Raw genomic sequence first — 17,809 nt, 5'->3', positions numbered from 1 at the left:
TCATAGTCATTGTAAACATTCCAAGAATTTCTATAATGAGAAGCAGCATAAGAAAACATCTTATATACTTTCAAGAGAGATATAAACAACCACATGGAATGTTCAAAAAGATATTTCCTGAAACAGAACACCTCTTGTATAATATGATAAATAAAAACAATTATTTCTGAAATCCAATTTTCTTAATAAATGTAAGGGATTCAAATGATAATTCCAGACTAAGTTAGTTGAATGTATATCCCAGTAAAACCAACAAGTTAATAAAACATAGCATTCTAATGACTTTAAACAGTAAATGCAATAAACAATGTGTGTTTGATTCACCTGCAATAGAAATTGGCATTTCAGAGAAAGCTAGGCTCGCTTGTCAGTGATACAGTTGGCATGTAAATTTAATAAATAAACAAAATAAATAAATATTTAAGTGTTATATTGTGCCTACACTAGATTTCATCCAGTCAAAAAATATTTAATGAACTTAGTTGAAGGCACAATATAGTTCACAATACAGGTTATTTGTATACTTGCATGCAAGTAGAATATTACCTGCAGTATGGTTCTTTATATTGCAATGTCAAAGACAAACTAAGTCAGATTTTACCGTCAAGGTAGAAACAAATCAATGAAATATTAATATTTCTTTTTTATAGTCCAGCCTTATTTGTACAAACAATGTGTACTGAATTCATAATTATACCATTTATTAACAACATTTTGTTCCAACCTTTTTCATTGAAAACTTCATCATTTGGTATAAACACAACCAATTGCGCAAAGTTTTAAAACACAACTGGCTCATAAAGCAGTATCATTTGAAATGGTAAAAGTAGTGAAGATTAAAAAAGAAAATAAAGGGCTGAAATCGCAAAGACTGTACTAGGTACACTTCCAGAATTTAGTGGGCTTACAGATCGTCTTTTGGACTGTTCTATCACATGACTTATTCTGCACTTCTCTCTTTCTCTCTCTCACACATCCCCCACCCCCAGCTGTAGGATCCAAACTTGTTTTGAAAGCCCCCTCAGATTCTAAAGGCAGTTCCCTTATGGAATGTCCACTACTGCTATTATTTGACAACCTCCAGGCCAAATTTGCTTTGGGCATGAAGACCTAGCTGTGCATTTCCTTGAAACTCAGCCAGCAAGAATAAAGACACATCTTGAAATAGGGGGATATCTTCTCCATTTAGACAATTCACCAGTTAAGTTAGTAAACTGGAATGTGAAGTTCTAAGCAGCCTTTTTGGTTGCTGGTACCATGCAGCTGTTATTCAGCAAAGAGAGTACCAGCTGAAGGGCTCAGCCATTGAATGAAGGGTAGAAAATGCCTCTGGAAGGAAAAACTGGCATGGTGAGCATGCCCACCATAATGGCCTTCAGAATATTGCTGTTTCCCTCCGTATATGGTGGTAATAGTTCCAGTTCGCAGTTTCTCTTCTTTCATTTTCCTTAACCAGACATTTTTTATTTGACTACCATGTGTTTCATGTCAAGATATAGAAGATGTTGACATTGACCTGTTTTGCAGTTATGAGCAGAGATGCTTCCAAGTGCAATTCTAGACCTGCAGAATTGACAATGCACAATTTCCCTGTCTCCCCTCTTTTTCCCCCCCCTTAACAGCAAAAGCACAACTGCCCAAGGTGGACGTGTCATTTTTTTTGGGTCCTATTTTCCTGTCTGACTAAGTAGAACGAGCAAATTTTATGTTGTTTGAAATACTACAACAATACCCAATCTATTTGCAACAACTGACAACAAGTGGAAAATACTAACTTACATCATAATCTTACTAGCTCCAGCTGTCTGCCGAACAACTCTAATTCAGCTCTGGTATTTTCTTTAGCCTTATTCAGTTCCACATCTTAAAGTAGCAGTTGCTATAATGGATACCTAGCTGAATAGTTTTCAGTCTAATAGGGATTTAATATGTCACCCAAATAAAATATAGTTTTTATATATTTTATATATTCAAAAATAGGAAAACCAATTCTTTGTTTGTTCTTTCTTTCCTGAAAGCTTTGATTTTTTTCTGTGAATAACAATTTTATTGATTTATGATATTACATACAAAAAAAAACCCCTTTGAGGATCCTAATGGTACTTTTGCATATCTGACTCATGGCTTAGACTCCGGCTGTATTTTTTTTTTTCTGCCACATTTTTCCCTTTGGCATTTTTTATTTTTTTATTAGAAATTTTGAACATAACATAATATACAAAATAAATCAGAAGAGAGATAGAAAATAAGAAATAGACATGCAAGGAAGAAACTGAAAAAAGAAAGAAAGAGAAAAACATTCAGTTGTGCCTTCCATCCTATGAAGTAATACTCATCATAAACTTTTCCGCAAACTTTTGATCTCCTGGATTTTAATTGTGACAATTAATTGTAATCAGTGCCATTTGGAAATTCAAAAGGTTATAGCTATTTTCTAAATTTTCTGTTTCTCTACTAAAATATTTTGGATTTTTTCCCCTGGTGGTCAATGTATCTACTTTTGTTTATTATGTTCAATACATTTTTTATTTCATTCCCTATTCTTAAATAGCCAAACTCAACTGAAACACATTTTCTAAATTCTTAATGATGTTTCTTATTAACATGGATTTTAGTTCATTCAATTCTTTATTATAACTGACTATAATATCACCAAATACCGGTAGTGTTTTTGAATTCTCTAGAAATCTTCATCAAAGTACATTATGCTAAAAAAAAGCAGTGGAGGAAGACAAAAATAAAACTAAATTTACACATATTTAATCAAATGTTTTAGCCCTACATTCCCAAGAAGAATTGTGAAGTGTTGACGGGAAGGAAACAGAAAAAGAAATGGGACATACAGTTTTATTGTTCTTTAGCTTACAATTCCATTTACTTCTTACAGTGTTTTGAGATTCAGTAAATACTTGTTTCTTAATAATGCTAATATATACAGTGGCCTTATTTTAAAAGCATACAGATCTTTCTATAAATATATTTTTCCCTGATTCATTTAGGGGTTCCTTATCACAGTTTTGATATGCTCACTCCATTAGGCAGCTTCATCACTTTCACTTCTTGGCCTTGCCTTGAGTTTGTAGAGAAGAATGAAAGAAGGAACAAGAATTCTTTCTTGAGTTTCTTAGAATTCCAGGACTTTTGTCAAGCTGCCTCAATGACATCTGATTTATCCTTTCCAAATGCTGCAGTCCACTCTGTGGAACACTTTCAAAACCTGCTTGATTGTGCGGTAGGCTCAGCTACAGATTCCTCCACCAGCTGTGATTGGATTCACACAACACCTCCACCACACATAGAACACCGGCAATGTCTAATAGCCAACAACAACCTCCTCCATTGCCTAACACTTCTGCCCTTTCATACATTTTGATCAAAAGTGCATTATATCTGTTCTCAGGTGTCTGAATTAAGCAGGAAGCTTCTAAGCAATAATGCAACAGAAGCAACTTTTCCTTTGAGACCATTTTGCCATCATCTCCTGCCCAATGGAGCAGCTCACCCTTCCACAAGACAGAATTAATCCCTGCTGGATATTGCTTGGTACCAATGATGGAAAGGCAGTGTCCAACCCCAGATCCAGTCCTCTGCTATCAAGAGTTACCTTCTGCTCTATATCCAGTTGATACATATGTAAAGAGGAGAAGGAAAGAAAAAGATAACTTCTTCGTGCAAACAAAGTCAGATACTGTTTTTGCTAGTGCACTAGTTTAAAGGAAGGAGTCAGTTTGATGTAGTAGTTAAGACACCAGGCTAGAAATCAGGAGTCCATGAGTTCTAATTCCACCTAAGGCACAAAACCAACTGGGTGACCTTGGATCAGATCTTCTCTTTCATCCCTAAGAAGGAAGCAGTGGCAAACTATTTCTAAGAAAATTGCATGGATTTGTCCAGACAGTTTCAGGGATCAATGCTGACTCTAAGACACACATTCACGTTAGCTTAAAAGATGAATAGGAGTTAAATTACATCGTCTCACATAGTGATTAGAGTCATTTAATTTATTTCAATCAAAAGATTTGTAAGGCAACCCATTTAAAAACACAATCCTGGGCAACCGTACAAATCTAATTAATAATTGTAATTAAGGAATTCTTGAAATAAATTACTATAATTAAAGTTGCTCCAAAGGAAAGTATATTTAGGAGGGAAGTACATTTTAAGAAATTAGAAAAGTGTTTTTCTATATTCTATAATATTCTATAAATTCTACAGTGAATCAATTGGGTGAAATAAAATGAGATATTAAGGCTACAGATTTATGTTTATTTGTTTAGCAATAATTCTCAATCAGTTCTTTTAAGAGTTGTTTTTTTTTTAGCTTATGTTTTTGGTGCATAGCGTTACAAACAATAGAAAGGATGGAAAGGTTGTGCTAGAAATCTCTACAAGTGAATTGTAGATGGATAGATTTCTACATTCACCATCCAGACTTTCTTTTCTGCCAATAAGGATGCCCAGAAAAAGATAACACTCATTATGAAACTTTATTCATAGCCTGGGCAGCAGGAGCAGGAGCAGCAGCATTACTTTCAAATCCATGCTATTTTCTGGCCCTTGAAATTTTCTCTAGCATCAGCAAAGGTTTCTTCTTCTTGGAGGCTGCCAAGAAATGGAAAGATGCCCGTTCAATGCCAGGTCACCTTGATCAGGCACAATGATGCATCCTGCATTGTTCAAAAAGATGCTTCCAATCCTTATTGCAAACGTTTATCCCAGTTATCAGGATTTACAAGGGCAAAATGTTTGCTCTCACTTTGTTGTCTCCCTTTGGTCCAGGGGACAGAGAGACAGCAGAAGGAAGAAGGGCATTTTGGTTATCAGTGTAATAACAAAACAGTTCAATAAAGACTAAGATCGTTATTTTGTGTGTGTGTGTGTGAGAGAGAGGGTGGGGTGGGGTGGGTGGATGAACTCTAACTCCCATCAGTCTCAACCAATTCTGGCAATACTGCGGAATATTGGAAACTCAACATGCAACAATGTCAAATTCAACAATGTCTGGAAGGTCACAAAACCTCATCTCTATTCTAAATAAAAAGGATTGACCTCTTGATTTTCCTTTATAAGGAAGAATTCAATGCTCTGATCAGTAAAAAATTGTCTCCTTCTGACTCGTTCTTTGCCTGTGATATTCCTATTCCTTTTTTAAAAAAAGTAAAGATCACCTTAAATGGACTTAGCCTGTGGGGTGTAATATCATATATCCCTTCCAGCTATATACTGGCAAACAGGAATGAAATACTGTCTGGAACAGCCTTGATACGATCTTTTTGTAATGGCACGGAGGTTCTTTTTATGCTGTGACCTGCTGGTACACATCATACATAGTTGAATGCCATGAATATTATTTCTTGCAGTGCTTCATCAATATGCACACGTGCAATGAAAATGCATACCAAGATAAAGATATGTGGGAACCGAAGGACTGGAAACCTGTTAAAAATTGTGGAACACTCTTTTGAATAAGCAAACGCTTTCTCAAATACAAGAGGTACTTCATCTAATTCCAAACTTTTACATCTGAAAGGGGGGGGGGGAAACAGATGAGAATTTTGGAAGCGTGCCTCTTCAATACAACACAAATTTATATATGCAGGTATTTGCTGCTACCTAATATGACCCGATCTACAGAGAGGGTCATCCACCACAGTTGCACTTTGGATCAGAATAACAGCGCATAGACTTAAACCTGAATGTTGCCTATCTTAATGTTGTGTATTTCTTTTTCAAAGTGAATCCTACCTGCTTCAAATTAGGTTGACTATGTTATGAATTACTTCATAACCTGCCGCTTGATAAAGTTTGTAACCCCTCCATTTTAAATGCACTCTTTCCATTAATTAAATTCTATTGACTTCGAAGACTTTATTGGGCAATATTTAGAGACGGTTCAATCCTATGGAAATCAATCACTCTTAGAATTAGTTTCCTGTACTTTGGGGTGGAAGTAGAGAGCATGATGAACTCCCTGAGTATGTTTCCCCCCCACCCTATGTATTTTATTTTACTGATTTTAACAGAAATTTAACTGGACATTTCCTCTGAATTCCTCCCAGACAAAAGAATATAACTGTAGATAACAAGGATCCATCTTACTTTCCATTTTCTCTCTCTAGTTATATATACATACTATACATGTACCTATAAACACACACACACACTATACAGTATGCTTCCTCCCTGACCAGCTCACACCAAACGTGAATGAAGTGGTTTCTGTATGTTCAGAAAGCCATTTATCAAAGCACTTTGGCTATAATTTCTGATAGACGTTTGTGTTCGTTTCAGGTTGCAAGCGTCCAACGATGGACTTGCATGCATAGGGTGATTCAGAGTTGAGAGCTCTGTTGTACCCTTGGGCTCGGAAGTGAAAGACCTGTCTCAAAATGCTGTTTACCAAGGGATCCAACGAATTAACACTAGCCACAGCCGCCTCTACTCCGAAGGCTCATGTGACCCACCAACCCGGCCTGAGCTGCCAGCCCAACCACCTTGGAAACCCCAGCAGCGGCGTCACGGCCGGCCACCCGCTCATTTCGCCAGGTTTCCCTCGTCCTTCCCCCAGACCATCCGGTCAGTTCCCCGCACGCTCCTCTTTTTCTCCGTCCCCCCCGCCCCGCCTGCCTTGTTGTGAGTCCATTTGAAATCTGCTCGACTGGAGCTATTAATTAACCTAGCGCATTAAAGGCTTTTCAATGGGACGCAGATTAATAGCTTCTTGAAAAAGAGGCAGCCGCGTTAAGGACAATACAGTACGGACAAATTATACGTATTATGGGATTATCAAGATGCGGGCAGCCAAGAGCTGAAAAGAGGGGAGGGAATTGGGACGACAGGCAGAAAGGCTACAGTTTAAGCGTGGCGTTGTTTTCTCCTGGCCTCGCGCCGAGCTCCAGTCGCAACTAAACCTTCCAGGCGGCGCAGCAAAAGGTGGGCGGCGATCCTCCTTGAGCCCTGGATCCTACGGCGAGAGAGGAGAGAGTGCCGGACCCTGTCACTAAAGGTGGCGAGGGCTTCCTCAGTGGAAGTCCAGCCATGCACCGGAGCTGTTTCCTGCGTGGCTTTTAAATTAACCGCTGAGCGTAGCGCAAAATTGGGAGGGGAGGGAACGGAAAGAAGGATCGCGACGGGGCAAGAAGAAAGCGCGCAACCCAAAGAGAGGGAGGGGGAGGGGGGAGAATAGGGGGGAGAGGGAGGGAGGGGGAGGGAGAGGGGAGAGAGAGAGAGAGAGCATTCTTTACAAAACGGGCAATAAAAGGCCGGCCCGCACAGCTTGTGTGTAGTATCTTGAGAGTAAAAGGGCTCCGAAATCTGGGGAAAGAAACAAAAGCACAAAGCAATAAGGGCTGCAGGCGGCGCATTGCTGTACCTGCGCGAATTGACCCTGCCAGCCTTAGTCGCGAGGAACTAGGCATAGACTTTCGAGAAAACAGGCGTAGGATCGCTTCGAACCTCAACTCTGCCATCATCTGTCCTCTCTCTTTCCAGCCCTGATTTGGAGGGGAAACTGCGCCCAAATGTCTTTTAAGTTTCGGTTAAACCCCACGAACCGCTGCCCCTTCCTGCCCAGCTTGCGTCCTTTTCTTAATCCTCTCTTCCACACGCCCGGGTTTCGAGGAGGGCGGCGGGGAGGAGAAGCTGAGTTTCTCCCAATACGGCATGTGCGATGAGTCGTTGCGCTATATCCTATCAGAATGAACGCATAAGCAAAAAAAAAAATGTTGATAAAATGCTAGGTCTGAGATATTGCCCCCTGGAGCTGTAGTCCACCCCATGCTGGAAAACTCCCTTAATTCCCTTTCCTCTCCCCCTCTTCCATCCTCTCTCCGCCATCCCGAATAACCATTAGGCTTAGTTTTCATAATTAAGTGCCTCAAATTAAAATTGTAGATCAAAGGTATACAATCAAAACCGAATAGGCTGCGCCTTAAGTAAACACATCAAAGGCAGGAAAGGGGGCTGTCCATAGAGGTGCTTTATTGGATAGACTGCTTTTTGGTGACTGATGCGCAGTCCTTTTCTACGCCTTTTTTTTTTTAAAAAGATATTTTTAATCAAATAAGATCTGACAATGTTCCTAGCTCTGCATTAATACCTCAGCTTTTTCATGTCAGTCACCTCTAAGCGATTTGACAAACTCAAGATCTCTTAAAACGGGAAGAGTTCAGATCATATTAATTTCTCCAAAATGTTTTGATTCAAAGTAGTTTGTATTTCACGTTGCCAAGGGCAATCGGGGAAAGAGACAGTGTGGATAGCCTGGGTCCCCTTTTTCTTTTTATGGCCCAGAGGCGATAGCAGTATTTAAGCTGCTGAAATTAGCCTGGGGCAGGGAAAGATAGACGATCACAAAGTGAAACAAGAGGCAGGTTTTTTTTCCCTTTCTTTTTTTGGGGAGGGGGAGGGGGAGGGAGATTGCCATTTCATAAAACGACATAGGAGGGCTAAATATCACCATTGGCCTATCTTCCCCTCCCCTCCCCACCCCTCCACTCCCTCTCTCCCTCCCTCCCTCCCTCCCTCCCTCTCTCCTTCCTTCCTTCCTTCCTTCCTTCCTTCCTTCCTTCCTTCCTTCCTTCCTTCCTTCCTTCCTTCCTTCCTTCCTTCCTTCCTTCCTTCCTTCCTTCCTTGAGACTACTTGTTTGGTGCATTTGGTTGCCCATTCCTAGACTGGCTCCACAGAAGAACTAAAACAGAACCAGGGAAAAAATTAAGGAAAACAGAGAGACACCCATGTGTGTGCACGTGCATACACACCCACAAATACACACACATGCCCTAGATTTATAATTAGAGGGTTTTTAAAAAAATAAGAAAATAGAAAGGGGGGAATGGCTGGAGATTATATATACATGTATGTATGTATGTATACACACACACACACACATATATATACATATACATATACGTACATACATACACACACACACACACACACACATATATATATTCATCCCATCCACTGTGATTAAAAATCTCAGACATCTTCTGTAAATAGGAAATTCGTATCTTTGCAAGTGATTCCTTTTGAAACAACCGATCTGAATATTCAACTTTTAAAGCAAAGCTGTGCCAGTCTGTATGTACAACATTAATATGATCTCTGCAGAATTTGGGTCCTCAGAAAGATTACCATATCAAAGCTTGATGCCTGAGGCTAGAGAAGCTATCGATACGCCCGCAGCAGGTAAAGTAAAGATTATTGGTTGCGATGGTGCAAGGAGCTGAGCTCCAGGCGAAATCCTGCACGTCATTAACTGGAAGTGATAGCGGTGGGAGCTGGGCCACCTAATCAGTGGCTACTGTTGGCGCTGGCTGGTAATTAGCTCGCCAACATTGAAGGCCTGCCGTCCCAATCGCCCCTCCCCCACTGCAATCTTCAAAAAGAAACGTCCTCCTTGTCTCGACTCTCATGAAAGCAACGAACAGGCCAAGCCAAAAAATCCAGGCATTACGGGGCCCGGACCAGCCAAGTCAGAGGAAGAGACGGGCAGGAGGCAGCTTCTTGGGTGGGATGGAGGTGCTGGGGGCCCGGAAAGTGGGTCTCCAAGAACACAGGAAAACCCTATGTGCAGCAGCCCAGAGCCAAGATAAATCCGGAGTAAAATCGTCTCCACTATCATATCCCATCATTTTATTTCGCATGAGTAGCTTATGCTTCACTCGTCAGTTGCCCCATCTGTTTAATAATTATTCGTTTCTAAAGCCAAGTCTTTGTATCCTTCTTTCCTCACCCCCCCCTCAAATTGGGAATTCAAATTACTTGTTTTTCTTAAACCAAACAAGATTTTTCTCTCCCTCTCTTTTCCTCCTCTTGGTTTCTAAGTGAAAGCATTGTCTTCTTTTCCTTCTTTCCTACCATATGCCTTCTAAAACCTACAGTGCCTTCCTTCCTTCAAATAATCCTAACCTACCTTTGAGAGTTTTAACAAAGAGTTCAAAATATATGATGCCCCCCAGCTATATGTTTTAAAGTATTAGTGGCCAAAGTGGAGACAATCTGGATGATTCCATACTGAAAATTTCATGATCCGTCTAAATTATATTTCATTCTTTGAATGAAGCAGTTATGATTATTTCTATCATGTTTTTTTAAAAAATATACAGTATTTATTATACATTTTAGGCACACATTTAAAACATACAGCGCTGTCTTCCTTAGGAAGGCAGATGGGTGGCTCATAGAGCCAGAGCATGAATTTTTTTAAGATTAGTCAAGAAACAGCTTTCCATTTTCAGACAGGATTTCTTCATTATCATTCTTTAATAGAGAAAGAGAGAGAGAAAGAAAGAAAGAGTTTTTCTTTCCTGCAATCAGTAGTTCTAGTAATTATCAGGAAAGAGTTTAAAGAAATTGTATGGTACTATCGGAAGAAAAATATCCTTCAGATGGGAGATTAGAGTGCAGTCAAGCAATACAAGCATACAAGCGTAGCACCTCAGTTGAAGGCAACACAACTTCTTTATCTTTTGGCAGTAATGATCTAGCCCAAAAGACAAAAGCATTTGTTTATCTCTGATATATTGAGTTCCTAGAAACTCAAAATCCCTCCCTCCTGTGGTGAGAAATAGTTATTTCACTGAGAACGAAGAAGTAGTTTTTAATTATTTTAAGTGGCTTATGCCAGATAAATGACTCTTTCATATCTAAACTGCAACTAACCCTTGGAAAAAGTATTTTATTCTTAAGCCACTCCCTTTTCCTATTGATTTCCAATGTCCATGTAGTTTAACCACAGGACACCACAAATAAAATTATTTGTGGAACTCCAAACAGAAAAACAAAAACCTTGGTTGCAGAGGATCAAAAGTCGGAAGGGTCAAAAGCCGGAAAGAAGGAAGGAATTTACAATTGAGACTGTGGTTTAGAATGGATAGTTCCATCGGCCTACAGTTAGGGAAATACAACATGCAAGCCATAGCAGGAATAAGCCTTGTAGATTCCCACTCTTCCAAGGACTTAAGCCGAGAGACCTGAGAGAGCCATAAAACCTCGACTTTGAAGGCGTAGTTACCAAAACCGTCAACCGAATTGTCTTCGACAGAAAATGTCTAGTCAAGGCGCTGTCCATTTCAGCACCAAAAAGCTATCCCGATCGTCTTTCCTCAATTAATGCGATTTTGGAACCCTCGAAGTTTGACGGTTTTAAAGGAGATTTCATTGCCAGCCTCAGCTTGTGCTTCTTTTAGAATAACACAGTTCATATTATTTTTATAAACAATCATGATTTCATAGATCTAGATCTAAATTCCCTGTGCTCATTGTGGCCCATTCTTCCTAGAAATTAAAATTCAATCCAATAATTTCTTCCACAATGACATTAAACTGAATGTATAACATATATAGTACAAAAGCAAATCTGGAATTTGCTTAGTTGTATACATGAGCCAATTGGAGAACGCGATAAATCAACCTATGCATTTCTGTTCATTTACTTTCAGTTTAGTCTATTCACTAATATATTTCACAGCATGATAAGATTGAATAAGGTTCTGCCGTCATATTTTCCTTCACCTTCATTCCGATCCTGACAAAGTAACTCTTGTGCCTAATAAAATATTGGTGACATAAGATCATATACTGGCACCTCCTATTCAGACAAATATATCTCCATACACTTAAATTATTATGAGAGGAATATAGAATTTGGACTGCAAAAACTCCCCAACAGGTTACCGTTGCTGCACTTTTCCTGCACCTGCCAGTGTTTTCATTTGCAAACACTGCCTTCGATTTTAAATAGAATTGATTGAATTGCTAACAGTCATCATGTTCCTTCCCCTGGCTTTCTGTTTTCTGGTGCAAATTGTTCCAGCCAGAAGCGTGACTGGAACGCTACAAGACACTTACCAAACAGTGAAATGGAGCCAGTAGGTGAGAAAAGGTCCACACAACATCACTATGAAGTCGCAAAGAGAGCATGTCTTTCGTTCTTGAATTTTCCACTTCAATATGGCCATGTCTGAACTCAAAAGCCCTCCAAGCAGCACAGATCACTTAAACTTGTTTCTTCCCTCAGTATGATTTCTGAGGTTTCTTACAAGATTCCACCGATGGGGAGCGGAGGGAGAGAGAGTGTTACAGGAATACAAAAGACAGTTTTGTAAAGATCCCCAAATACTTTTTAAAACTAAATTTTGGACACATGGCTTGTCCCACAAAACTTGCCCCAAATTCCACGTGTTAGGCAAACAACTTGATTTTTTTGTGTGTGTGGGAGGGGAAGAGGAGATATATACCTATATATATATATCTATATATATTAAAAAGTGCTTACCTCTCCTTATCACCCCACCTTGTCCATTCAATACTAGCCCACACTGGGCCTCCACCGAACCCTTGAATAAAGAAGAGAAAAACCAGATTCAAAAATCCACACAGGTAAAATGCATATGTAGCTGCAAGGCTGAAATGGTTGGGATTTTAGTAGATGCCGCAGTCGTTGCAATGGATATAATAACTGTCCTTTGGAATTGTGAGATGGGAAGGAGAAGCCTTAGAAAAGCACAGCTTGTGCCCAAAACAAATAAGCCCTGTCTTTTTCTTCTTTTTTCTGTTCTCAAATATGACAGTTCTTTGACGGACGGATTGATTGGCAGGCAGACAAAGAGGAAACGAGTAGCATGGACACAGACAGAACTTGCCAAAGGGATATTTGGCACATGAAAAAAAAAGAAACAATAAAAATGAAAGTGACTCTCTCCCTATTTGTGCATATAAAATATGCACGGCCTCTGGAAATGTAGCATCTCTGTGTCACAAAATTGCCACCAGTGAATCAAATTAGAGAAAGACAATGGACAGATCTAAGAATGGAGTTAAGTTGGAGGGATGTACCCATATAAAAATGGATGCTTCTAACTAAACAATATACTTCTAGTCTAAGCTGAACAGGAAAATGACCAAGACAGGTTAGGTACTGCCCATGGAAGTACATAAAGTGAGCATCACTGCAAAGGAGAATTCTGATTTTTTAAAAAAACAACAACAATAACCTTTCCTTATGTGTATGCATGTGTGTTCTTATATTCTCTGTCCAATTACATCCCCCAATTCTTTTTCAGTACTGCAAATTTCAACAAAGACACACACTTCCCTCCACAAACAAATGAGGTTTTAAGTATGGAGTAAGCCTTTAAAGGTGTTTCACCTACACAGCAGTCTGTGATGAATTAAGTTCATGTGGAGAAAGAGTTGGTACATAATAATCGTACTACCCCCTCCCCGGGAAAAACCCTTTTACAAAAGCAATCTTTATGGTCCTTCTTCACCCCACCCCCCTTTTCACCATCTTGATGCTGGCCTAAAACCCCCTCCTTTTCCAAGGCCTCTTTTGAGTTTAAATGTTCTGCCTTAAAGTGATTATGAAATCAATATGGACAAAACTGGGCGACTGAGCATAAATTAAAGCAATGATGGGAAAAGGTGTGACAGTTTCTTTTGTTGCCCATGGAAAATCTTTTTAGGGGGCTGAAAGATGTCCACTGTGGTTTCAAGAATCCTTGCATCTGTTAGGCTGACTTAAACAGCCTTCCAAACAGCCTTCCAAACTATTGGACTTTCACTTAACATTCTGAGCAGGGGAAAGTATATTTACATTTGTTGCATTAGAAATGAGACATATGTTGATGAGGAAAGTGGCAAAGAAGGGGGGGGGAGGAGATGAAAAAAGAAAGAGACTGAAAGACTTGAGAGTAACACTCTTCTAGAGTGGTCTTTTCACTTTGGGTCATCAATCTGATTATTTGCTCCTATAAAACCTGGAAGTGAAATGAACAAAGCATCAATAAGCTTATAAGCTGCATAAATAAGTTACAGGAGTCCCGTCCCTCTTTATATAGTTCTATTGCTGATTTGCAACTAAGGAAGTAGCCACAGTGGCACGATCCAAACAAACCAGCATTTCTGTATCCTGATTAGAAAGTTGGCCAGGCTGCAAGTATAATTAAAGAATCAGAGAAACGTTTTGTTTAACTGAGCTTTTTAACAATCTTGCATAGGTCAAATACCCAATGAGCACACACGCACCTATTTAAAGGAGAGAAGATTGATCTTCTTTTCTCCTTTCTTAGCTAGAAACAATAAAAAAAAACTTTTTTAAAAATGGAAATGATTCTTCGAAATGAATCTTCTGTCTCCAGGCTGGAGAGGGAAAAGGGAGGGTCAAAGGGGGAAAACGTTGTTTGGTCGGATGACATTGCACAAGTGACCAGTTGAATGGCACTAAGTCGAAAATTGGATAAACTATGGTGCTTTCTCGCACAGGATTTACGCATTGTGGGTTTCCTTGCAAACGACGCTAATCCCTTCTTTTGAAAAAAGATACAAGGCTTTGTGCTTGGGCATAGAAAAAAAATGTACAGCTAAAAAAATCAGCAGCAGACGTGGTTATAAAAAAGGGGAGTAAATAGGTCTTAGTGAAGCTAAACAGTGAATGGCAGATTTGGGAGAAGGAGGAACATAAGGGAAGCTCTTGTTGAAAACGGAACGGGGGTGGGTGGGAAGGGGGCAACAGACGCGTAGAAAATTATTGAGTGAGTTTCAGCGCAGAAAGTCAGGTTTTAAGGAGTTTATGGCCCCTGAGGATTTTATTCTTCTGGAGATTCCGCCGTGTATGAGTGTGAGAAGCTTTCGTTTAGTTAGCGTTTAGTTAACCCGTCGGTTTTCACTTTAGGCTTAGAAATTCTTTTCTGTTTTTCGCTGAAAATAGAAAACCACTTTTAAAGGAATAATTTAATATTAAAGTATTATAATCTATGTCGTTTGAGGGAGGAAATAGTGGCAAGAAAAACTAGGACATTAAACGATCGCGGTGTCAAGCGCGGTAACTAGAATCACTTTATCAGATGTACCCGGGAAAATTATTCTCTCTCTCTCTCCTCTCTCCTCTCTCCTCTCTCTCTCTCTCTCTCTCTCTCTCCCCTGTACCGAAATTTTACGATGGAAAATATGTGTAAGCAAAAATAGTCGAGTGCTTCGAGGTAGGCAGAGCTGAGAGGTAAGCCGAAACGTAGGGAGGTCTTTATTGTTTACATTTCTAAGGCGCCCATAGAAATAAACCCCCTTCGCCGTAAGGCCAGGAAGAGATTAAACAAAAGAAATTGGCTGGATTTGTGAGTGGATGGAAGTTCAGATATAATCACACCCGGCACTACTTTCAGAGCTACTTCACCTACTAACACCTCTGGTCTTATTTTGTAACCTTTGGCGGTTTCCTCATTTCGGGACTTAGTAGGAAATCCACCTTTCCTGTGTTTAACGTTTCCTGGAGGGGGGGCCGATCCCCCCCCTCACTTTGTGGGAAAGGCTGCCATTCGGTCGCGACGCGTCCTGCCTGACTCTTATACCGGGTTCTCTGTAGGACCGAGGGCTGCGGACGAGGGAATACTAGTCTGTCTGGGCAGGGCAGGAACATCCAGGGCAGGAAAGGCGAGGCGTCGGGGAGAGTTAGTGGAGGAGAATCGGGGCGATTCCGCGCGCCCAGGAAGCGCATGCCGTTTACCTGCAAATCGTCCGCTCCTGTGGCCGCCAGCCCAAGGCTTGGTCCCGGCAGGAGCCTTTGATCTGGATGCATCCCATATTGGGTTCCATGGCCCATAAGAGAGAGGTCGTGCCGGCGGTAAGCGTCTAAACACCCAAGTTCGCGCCTCTGCTCGTCCAAGCAGGAGGATTTGAGCGCCCGGGCATTGTGCAAATTGATGAAGTCGGCGGGTTCTCCGTGGTGGATCTGCTGGTAGTATTGCTGAGAGTGGTGGAGTGAATTCAAGGAGTAGGCGTCGGGGTTAACAGCCGGGTGGCTGTGTTGGAACTCGTAGTGGAAGGACTGGTGGTGTAGGGGAGCGTATTGGTGGTTGGCAGAGAAATAGGGGGTGGCGAACTCAGTGCCGGTGCCGGAATAGGTGAGCGGCGACGAGGAAGAGTAGGCGACGGTGGAGTTGGCCACAGACTCCAAGCATCCCAGCTGCATTAAGCGGTAACTGTTTGATCCATCGTGACGTATCTGTAAAGGCAGAATGGTGGAAAAAGGTAACCCAGGGATGGCAGGCCGGGCATGGGGAAAAAGCGGGGCGGCCCGAAGTACCCCGTCCTGTCTAACGCTCTCCCCGCCCCCAGCCCGGTTTTCTTAGCCTTGGCCCTCGCCTACACCTTGGGCTGATGCCGGGCAGCTCTGAGCTTTGCTTTGGTTTCTTTTTTTAAAGGAGAGAGACAAAATCAAAGTGTGAGTATGGTATTTTTTTTCGGGTGGGGGAGGAAAGGGGAGTAAAACCTGCGCCTGAAAACGAGAATCAACACCGACTGGCCAAAAAGTCACTCTTTCCCCGTGTTCGCCATAGTTGCTTTGGCGAAATCGCCCAACACAAAAGCCGCTCCGTTCCCCCGTTGGTGTCAGGCGCAAACCGGCGCCTTTTCGGATCCTGACTCCTTGGCTAAAGACGCAGGGCCCCCTTACTTTGGAGCGCAGGTTCCACGGCTCCGTATTGAGGCTCTCGACACGCCTTTACCCTTTCTGGTTTAAAAAGATCTCCGTCCCGTCCCGTAACAAGCCCATACCCAGACCTCCCCTTCCGACAATCTGAAGGGGAGTTGTGGGTTGCTGGGCTCCCAAGTTCCCAGAGACTACTTTTTCCAGCGTTGCCAACATTTCAGAGCATATTCTCGCGCCGCTCAGTCTGTTTTGGTCCGGGCAACCGTTTGAATGAGGCAGCGGTTTGCCCCTTGCCTGTTCCCGGCGACAGATGTCATAACGAATTTTCGCCCTTTATTTCCCCAAGTTCTTTCTGAAGCCGGATTATAATTAAATGTAACGGTCCAACGTGGATTAACATACATACCCAAAAAAAGAAAGCGTGCGCGAGAGAAAGAGAAGAAAACCCAGCCGTACACCCGCGCGCACATAGAGGCTCATTCGAACACACACATGCATAAGCATACACGCACACACACACTCACACGCGCACACACCCGCGCGCTCACACACACAAAATACCTCCGCATCGTGGACGAGTCCTGGAAAGGTAGTTGACATTTTGCGTTCTTCGAACGAGGCGTAAAATTAAATTCCTTCTCCAAATTTAAAAAGGAAAGAAAAGAACCAAAGCCACCATCAAACCAAGAATAATTTCTTTTTTTAAAAAAAAAATATTAGAAAAATTGTCGTCGTCTCCCGTTTCCCCCAAATGTGGCAAAAAATAGAGACACATATATATTCTGTCTAAATGCAAAAGTGTTCCCCAATCTGCTTGTCGAAATCGCCAGCCCTTTTTCCGCCATACAAGCCTTTTAAAAACCTGTAGGAACAATTTTCCCCTCTGCACAAAAGCGGCTCCCCGGATCAGATTTTGTACTTGCTGGGTATTTCTTTGGCTGATGTCGTAGGTCCCTTGGTAATATAGAAGTTTTGAAAATTAAGCATCAGCACTGAGAACTGGGAGGACAATAGATAGAGCAGCTTCATCCCAGGAGACAAGGAATAAATATTGTATCTTCGCCTAATAAGGAACTGGAGGTTCTTTCAACGTTTTTATACATTTTCCCCTTCGCTCTTTCAGAACGCTTTTTTCTCACCCGTACTTAGCCAAATGTGGGATCCCCACATTCAGCACTTCCACGCCGACCTTTTAAAATTCATATTATTGGGAAGATCTAGATCTATTACATCAAACAATATAGATGAATTTAAGCTAAACTATCCTTTTCAATTGGTAAGTTGCTTCTTTTAGCGCACTGTATTTGTTTTGTATTTGGGTCCCCCCCCCCATAACACACACACACACACACTTTTGACCAGGGCGGAAATTTGTTTTG

The 17,809-nt window shown here is 41.2% G+C and overlaps 1 protein-coding gene across 1 annotated transcript in view; it reads right to left on the bottom strand.

Annotated features, from left to right (window-relative positions):
- TFAP2D (transcription factor AP-2 delta) overlaps nucleotides 1-17,030 on the bottom strand; it is a 45,211-nt gene extending 28,181 nt beyond the window's left edge. The window contains exons 1-3 of the mRNA XM_058164750.1: nucleotides 16,992-17,030; nucleotides 15,507-16,004; nucleotides 12,282-12,342 (exon numbers count right to left, since the gene is read on the bottom strand). Coding sequence (XP_058020733.1) covers nucleotides 12,282-12,342; nucleotides 15,507-16,004; nucleotides 16,992-17,030 — 598 coding nt within the window. The remainder of the gene's footprint in view (nucleotides 1-12,281; nucleotides 12,343-15,506; nucleotides 16,005-16,991) is intronic.
- Between the last annotated feature and the right edge of the window lie 779 nt (nucleotides 17,031-17,809).

This window comes from Ahaetulla prasina, chromosome 1 (assembly GCF_028640845.1).
Source record: "Ahaetulla prasina isolate Xishuangbanna chromosome 1, ASM2864084v1, whole genome shotgun sequence".
NCBI lineage: Eukaryota > Metazoa > Chordata > Lepidosauria > Squamata > Colubridae > Ahaetulla > Ahaetulla prasina.
This window is presented reverse-complemented; position numbering and strand designations above follow the sequence as displayed.